Source organism: Ursus maritimus, assembly GCF_017311325.1.
Source record: "Ursus maritimus isolate PB19 chromosome X unlocalized genomic scaffold, ASM1731132v1 scaffold_X1, whole genome shotgun sequence".
In the NCBI taxonomy this organism is placed as follows: Eukaryota; Metazoa; Chordata; class Mammalia; order Carnivora; family Ursidae; genus Ursus; species Ursus maritimus.
The window spans coordinates 27,337,667-27,345,626 of record NW_024423319.1 but is presented as its reverse complement, the minus strand read 5'-3'; the positions used below and the strand labels follow the sequence as shown (position 1 = coordinate 27,345,626).

The window sequence follows — 7,960 nt, the reverse complement described above, 5'->3', positions numbered from 1 at the left end:
CGGTAGGAATGTAGGGGTGCAAACAAACCTTTTAGCGCCTGGCAAATTCGGTTCTATGGGTAGTTATTTTCCTACTTCACTTGAGGCCCGTCCTGTGTTAAGGCTTCTTTGCAAAAGGGGAGAGTTTTGATCCCTGGAGCTAAGCTCCTGAGCCCCACTAGCCATTTCTATTAAGATCCTAATAAATATTATCTCACGCTCCTTGCCTCATGGTGACCAACTCCACAAAATGGCAAACTCGTTATTAAACCTACAAAACCCAGAGTGAAGAGTACCCCTCCACCGCCCAATTCTCTTCAAATACGTGAGGCTTTTTGACTGTGTTCCTCCCATGACGTCAGCTTACGTCAGTGGTCCGCAGCGTCGGCTGTGCCCTGCAATCACCTGGTGAGCTTTAAAACATGTATGTCTGGGTCCCACGGGCCAGGCTCTGGTTTAACTGGTGTTAAGTAGGCCTAAGCATGAGGTTTTTTTTTTTTTTTTTACAAAGATCCCAGGTGATCCCACCCTGCGGGCTGCGAACCTCTGGCCTCCAAGGAGGCGGGAGCCTCCTCCCACAGGCGAGCGCAGCAGAGCTCACACGGGAAGAGAATCTGATAGCGCAGTTCTTAGGCGCAAGCAGGAGCTGGTGAAAAGATGATGTTTTTCCAAGGATTTAAAAAAAATCCGGCTTTGCAGGTGGTAGAGGCCCAAAGAGCGTCCTGCATGCACCATCGTCATCTTCGCCATGACGTGGGCTGTTGTGAACGTGTTACTCTTGTTTGGTGTTTTAATTCCCTGACATCATCTACTTCAACTATGTTTTTTAACTGAACTCCGGCCCCTCTGGGTCTGGATTGGTCTTTGTTTTGTCTCGCAGATCGCTGTCCGGGCGCATTGTCGGAGGGGTTTGGTGGTTCTTCACCCTGATCATAATTTCTTCCTATACTGCCAATCTCGCTGCTTTTCTGACCGTGGAGAGGATGGTTTCTCCCATAGAGAGTGCCGAAGACTTAGCTAAGCAGACTGAAATTGCATATGGGACCCTGGACTCCGGTTCAACAAAAGAATTTTTCCGAGTAAGTGCTTTGCCGTGAATTAGGCCGGCTGCTTTTGATTTTATCGTCTTCTCACAAAGGCAAATTCACAGGGCTTTTAAGGGAGGGTGGGGAGAGTGTGGGGATGTTATCAAAGCAGAGCGCCTTAACAGCACGGCTTGGTTGGGGACCCAGTTCATTGTTGTTGACAACTAAGACTTGCGTGCAGCATAGCAAGTGGCATATCGAGAGCGTGAGGCTGGAACTCCCGGGTTTGAATCCCACCCCTGCCACGCAGGGATTGTTTGTCCTTGGGCAAGTCATTTCACTTCTGTCAGCCTCCATCGCCTTGCTTGAGAAACAAGGGGACTGAACTAAATAATATGCATTCTCCTTTCTAGCTCTTACAAAAGCAGGGATTTTGTGTCTCAGCGGGTCACAGAAGGTAGGTACATGACTCTGCCTAAGACTCTGGGAGTGACACACTATCAAATTGCATATTCTAGTTTAGACAATGGCTTCCTATTGAAATGTTTTACGCTTGTTTCAAGGACTCATATCCATGCTGATAATTCAGTTTCCAGGGAAGCTGGTAATTGTTTTGATTTCTTAAGTACATTTATTCCTTGCCCGCCGCCCCCCCCCATCATCGGCCAAATCTTAGTGGGGGAAACAGCAAGGTATTCACAAGCGGAAGTTAGTGATGCTGCATAAACACTGCCAAGAGGAAAGATGAAAGGAGATCGAAGCAGAAAATTATAGAAGGATAATAGGATGGACAAGCCACTTTTACGTAAACTATCAAGACCTTTGTTCTGTACCAACTGAACTATAAGAAAGGCCACCAGGGGAGTGTTTTAGAACTCAAAAGTTGCTTCCGTTGCCCCAAGCAGGAACGTATGGTGATTAGAAAACAGGCCCATTCTATACATTACCACTGCCTGCTACTGTCGCCATAAAACTGCTTGTAGCAATGATCCAGAAGCCACTTAGGTAGGAGGTAAAAGGGAAACGTTTAGTCTCTCCAACCAATAATCAAGTTATTGATGGCAGGTCTAATTACTGACCTTTCCTCAAAGTCCAGGTTAAATAGATGTTGGTTCGAAACCAGCTTATTTTAAGCAATCAGTAAGAAATAGATTTCTGCATGTATTATCATGAGATTTGTCCAATTGTTTCCTGGGAAACCAGGAGTATGTTTCTTAAAATTATAGCAATTAGCTAAAAACTGTTTTCATTCCCTAAAAAAGAAAGCATTAGTTCTGGGACCCTTTCAAGAATTTTCGTTGGCTCTGGATATCCCTTTCTCACTTCTACCACTGTTTACCAAGCGGTTCAAAATCCCCAACTGGAGAGAGGGGCCCAGTATCGGAACCATCAATGAAGACCTTCTGAAACTAAGCTGGCCTTGACCCTCACCACTATGGCAGTCCCAGAACCTTATCTCGGAATAATCCCCTGCCTGTAAAACCCTTCACATGTTACAGGGCAGTAAGCCAGGCGCTCCCATCTGCTGAGTCGTCAGCACATAATCAGCTCCACGGAAAGCTGGTGTGGTATCAACTTTCAATAGCATCCCAGGCGGCATCAAGTTGCTGTATGAAGTAATTGATCACTTAGGCTATCAAGATACCACACTTGGACCCTCTGATAAGAGATACGTGTTCCATTGGAAAGCATTTTACCTTCAAAAACGATTAGAAATTAGGAAGGTGTGCTTTAAACGGTAATCGATAGCATCAATTCCCACTAAGCTTTCAAAGGCCATTCATCCATACTGCCGGCAAAGGACCCTCTCTGGGAAGACTGATTAGCACTAAGGCTGGAAAGCATGACCAAATAGTCATTGTCCCCACACCCAGACCCCCCCACACTCATTTTGTGTCTTTCTCAAAAACCAGGAAAGTGTCTGCTAATCTATTCAATGATGGTTTCATTAAAAAGCATCATATTACCAGAGCCAATTTGAATCAACATTCAATTCTGAGCAAAGCTATTGCCACATTCTAATTGGTTTGCAGTTTTTAATGCTCACCAATTCCTAGTGACCTTTACAGCCAATGAGTAATTCGTATGGAAATGGAGCTGTTATGGAAATCTGATTAGAGAGGGAGCTGGATATTTCTAGGTATAAGGAAATGCAAATCATTTTCTAATTCTCACGCACCACTTTTCTTTTTCCCCAAATGGTCGCTGGTAACAGCTTTAGGATTCTGTGGGGGAAGTTCTTTCAGGCAGCACACAAAGGTCGATGATCGGAGGGTGAAACTCAGCAATCTAGAAAAACCAACTTTTTTAGCTTGCTTGTACTGAAAATGTCATGTAGACCTAACAAAGGGTAAGGTTGGTATTCATATAATCTGGGGAGGGGGGCGCCAACCAATTGCCAGACAGCCGTCTGTCCTCTCTATGTTCTCCACTCCACCCTCCTTGAACCATGTCAGTCAGAGAAACAGCCAGCCAGAACACATCGTCTCTCATTCAGGGACTTGACTAAACTAGCACGTCACCACCCCCTAGCCCCCAGTGATCTCAAGGCAGTTTTAAGAATAGTCACTCCACCACACACAGAAACAAGTGAGGCCCTCCAATGGCATGCCTTCGGAACTTCAGAGAATGAAACGAGATCACAGGCAACATTTACAAACATAACATGAGCTCATTTCTTCCCATTCTCGCTGCATACTAAAACCACAGGGACCAAATAGTAATACCATAAAATAGCCTGGGGCCAGCCCCCCAGTTGTCCCACTAAAAGAGAGAAACAAATAAAATACAATTCCTTTCTAATTGCCCTGCGGACATTTTTACTCATCCTGGATAAAGCTGCCATTAAAATGACGGTATTTTAAAATGATTCCTTTGTTTCTCTCGTTTTCCAGCTATCCTTTAGCTGTTATCTAACAATCACGTAAAGTCCCGGGCACAGAGGGACCTATTCCATCAGGAAAGGCGGGGGAGAGGGGGACTGAGCAAAATGCATGCCGCTGGAAGAGACTTCCGAAATATTATCGTCAGCCCTCTTGACTTGCAAGCTGATTTCCTTAGACAGCAGCTCCAAAACAAAATGTCCCAACCGCAGTGGAGGCACCCATGCTAAAAACCAGTCGACAGCTTTATTGTCATTGCCCAGAAAAATGCCACTGTGATTTCGAAAGCTGCACCGAAATGATCATCCTCCACTAGGTTTTGGAAATTTAACCTGATACAGATGCATGTTAAAAAAGTAGCACTGGGGGGCGCCTGGGTGGCACAGCGGTTACGCGTCTGCTTTCAGCTCAGGGCGTGATCCCGGCATTCTGGGATCGAGCCCCACATCGGGCTCCTCCGCTGTGAGCCTGCTTCTTCCTCTCCCACTCCCCCTGCTTGTGTTCCCGCTCTCGCTGGCTGTCTCTATCTCTGTCGAATAAATAAATAAAATCTTAAAAAAAAAAAAGTAGCACTGGGAGAAAAAGCAATTCCAACATTCTCTCTGCCGTCAGAGCCCTAGCAATGTTACAAAGTGACTATGATGTTTGATTTCTTTTCCAAAGACTTGGCTGAATCCCCATCGAAGGTAGTTCAGGGGATTAAAGGAGGTTGGTTTTTTAAATGAAATATTTAATATGAATTTAAACCCCTTTAAGAAATTAAACATAAAAGGAGAGGAGTGGAGAGAGAGTGAGTTGTTCTAGGGCCCTGGGCAGGACAGAGGAATTGAACTTTGTCTGGAGATCACCAAGGAGACTATTCTGTCTTCTGACTTGCAGACATTGTACACCCCATGTAGCACAGCTGAATTACTCAGGAAAATTGGTTTGTTTGAACACAGGACTCTTTGACTAATTGTTGTCATCGGTCATTCAAATTTTTTTTAATTTAGGCTGTAAACGAAGAGCCCTCCAAACTGATTTGAAAAGTAGTCCTTACTAATAGTATTCAGCTTCTGCTGACACATTCAGAATCTCTCTCTCTCTCTCTCTCTCTCTCACACACACACACACAAGCATTTTCAATTGGAGTCCCCATTTCAACATTTCTCAGTTATCTATTATAGGGCTTTTGAAGTATAGGGGGAAAGGGAAAAAGTCTCCCCACAGATGCGCCTATGCTGAGTATTTTGACCTTTTGACATGATCAAAAAAACGAACCATGAATCTTCATGCTTTGTCACAAGTGAGCCATGTACACAACAGACCTCCCTGACCCCATAACCCACCCCCTAGCCTTAGGAAACACGTCAAAATATAAAATCCTTTTGTTAAAAATTTTCTCACCGAGTACTACGATGAATTTGCAATTTTGAAAGACAATATACTTGGAAACTGCAACCAGATTTAATTGGTTTGAAGACACATATGATGCAACCAAATGTTTGAGGACACAGCCAAACAACACACTAGGGAACACAGAACAGCAACAACCAGAGATGAGTTGACATCGAGGGGTGGCAGGTCAGAGACCTCTGTGGTACATCCCACTTGACAGTCTTTCAAAAGAAAAATTGGGTTTTTAATTTTGACATGGCTATTTGGATGCCACCTTATGAAAAACAGTCTTATTTTCCTATGTCGTGCATGACAAGACTCCTAGACCTCAGAGGTCAAGACTGGCGGCGGAGCCGCAGGCACAAGGTGCGGGTGCTGAGGCCTGGCCACCTAGGCCTCTGGAAGAGGGAAAGGTACACCCAGACAGCTGTTGGCTTTTCCCGGCCCTCGGCAGCCAGGGCTCTGTGGTTCCGTAGGTCCTCGACGCAAGTCTTGACCTGGGTGGAGAGGACACTCTCCAAGGGAGTGGAGGTTGGTTGACCTGACAACTGCCCACAACTGACAACACACCTAATATCTGTCTCCAAGAGAAAGGAGACAATGCAGCAACGAAGACAGGCTAATAATAATGCCCTCGATTCTACTATGTATTCCTCACTCTTTCAATAATAACTCTTTTTTTCGAGTACACTCCATGTGCCAAGTTCCAGGCTAAGCACTGAGGCCCCATCTCCATACACAAGAGGAAATTTCTGCCTGTCTTTTGCCAAATCACATGAAAACACCTCGACAGGGTTTCCACCATATTTGGAGGTTGTTTTGGGGGACAGACTGACTTGAAATATAGGCACGTCAGGAAACTAGATGATCACACCTCCAGGGCAGCTGACAGTGTTTATTTTTATGTTGCTCCTTCCCCGCACCTGCCAATCTGTGGGTACACCCCACAGTGAATAACAGGAGGGTTAATGATTCTCCACAACGCCAACACGAAGGTCACGTAGGCAATGAATAAAACAGAAATGGCCTCCAACCTCTGGTAGCTCACAATCTAGCAGGCTGTCAATTTTCAACACATATGCACATACATTACCACATTCGATGCCCTCGACGATCCTGCAGTGTAACCAGAACAGGTATGATTGCCCCTACTTCGTGGAGGAAACACGTGGGGCAAAATGACTTTGTGCTTGCCGAATGTCACTCAGCTCCATGGGGAAGAGCTAGAACTCAGTCCAGATTGGGTCCTCTGTCCATCCCATCTCACTGCCTCTCTGGTGTGAGTGTTCACAGAAACAGGGGGAGTTATGCATGAATCGAGCCTCTGGTGTAGCACATGCTAAGACGTCTCTATTATCTCCTGATTGATCTTTGTGTTTCTATCCCTTGGTGGGTCAATTAGAAAAGAAAACCTATACACACTTTTAAATGACATTTCCCCATGCTCTGATAACCTCAAAAGGATCCAAGATAAGATGGCAAAGAAAAGGAAGACATCCATAAAACCAGAGTGAACGCCACAAACACAACAAACCTCCGTTATTCACAGCTGATTACAGTTTCTGATATGCCAAGGGTTATGTTGCAGCTGGATAAAACCGGGCAGAAAAAAGAGAGAGGATGAAAATGATTTCTAGTTCCACATCCACTGATGACTTTCTTGTTTTCCTTTGGGTAAGAAGCATTTGGTCTCAGTTTCCTCATCTATCAAGGGGAATGTTCTCTGCTCTACCTTCCTTATAGGGTTAGTAAGAGGATAATATCACAGAAAGATCTCTAAAAGTATGAAAGTTTCTATACATCCCAAGAGACTTTTTTTTTAAGATTTCACTTATTTATTTGAGAAAGAGAGCGCAGGGGGAGGAGCAGAGGGAGAGGGACAAGCAGACTCCACGCAGAGTGCGTGACCCGACATAGGGGTCAGTCTCACAGCCCTGAGATCATGACCTGAGCTGATATCAAGAGTCGGATGCTCCACTGACTGAGCCCCCCAGGCGCCCCAGATCCCAGGAGACTTTAGGGCAAGGGCCCAACACAAGAGCAATTAAAGCATAAAGACTCCTGACAAGGCTCTGTGGAGACATGAGAGAGGGGTATTTCCCAGGAAGAAAATAAGAGAAAATAAAATAATCTCTGCTAGCTCAGTGGAAGAGAGGTGGGTTTTTGCCTGGCTTTGGGAGGAGAGAGAAAGCTCATTTGTATCCCCCCCCACCATCCTCCTGATCCCATCCCTACCCCTGTTATAAAATACTACTCCTGACCTCATAGTCCCTCTTCAGCCATTCCTTTGTGGCCTGCAGATTCAACCACTTCACCATACACGATTCAAAGCTGCCCTTGAAGACCACCTAGAACCTTCAGGTGCTTCCAAGGGGGGCCATGCAGGCCATCTGCCCAAAGTAACCAACCATATGGATTTCATTAGCCTTTCTCTGTTGGTCCTCCCAGGTAACCTACTTGCTTATGAGAGCATTTCACAGCCTGGAAAGCCTAAGGGAGTTAAGTCTTCCTTTTCTTTGAAGCTGCCAACTCTCTCGGACAACGCCAGGGTAATTAACACCACCCAGGACCCCCAGATCTTGGGGAGAACTCTGAAACCCTCTTCGCTAGAGTAATTCACCTCAGGGTCTCACTTCCGTTCCTTAGCTGACAAAATCAAACCCGCTTAGCGCTTCTATCTGGAGGAATGGGGCCCAT

General features: G+C 45.5%; 1 protein-coding gene across 3 annotated transcripts in view; it reads left to right on the top strand.

Annotated features, from left to right (window-relative positions):
* GRIA3 (glutamate ionotropic receptor AMPA type subunit 3) overlaps positions 1-7,960 on the top strand; it is a 282,865-nt gene that overhangs the window by 219,005 nt on the left and 55,900 nt on the right. For all 3 annotated transcript variants that reach the window (XM_040628391.1, XM_040628382.1, XM_040628376.1), the window contains one exon: positions 860-1,058. In XM_040628391.1, coding sequence (XP_040484325.1) covers positions 860-1,058 — 199 coding nt within the window. The remainder of the gene's footprint in view (positions 1-859; positions 1,059-7,960) is intronic.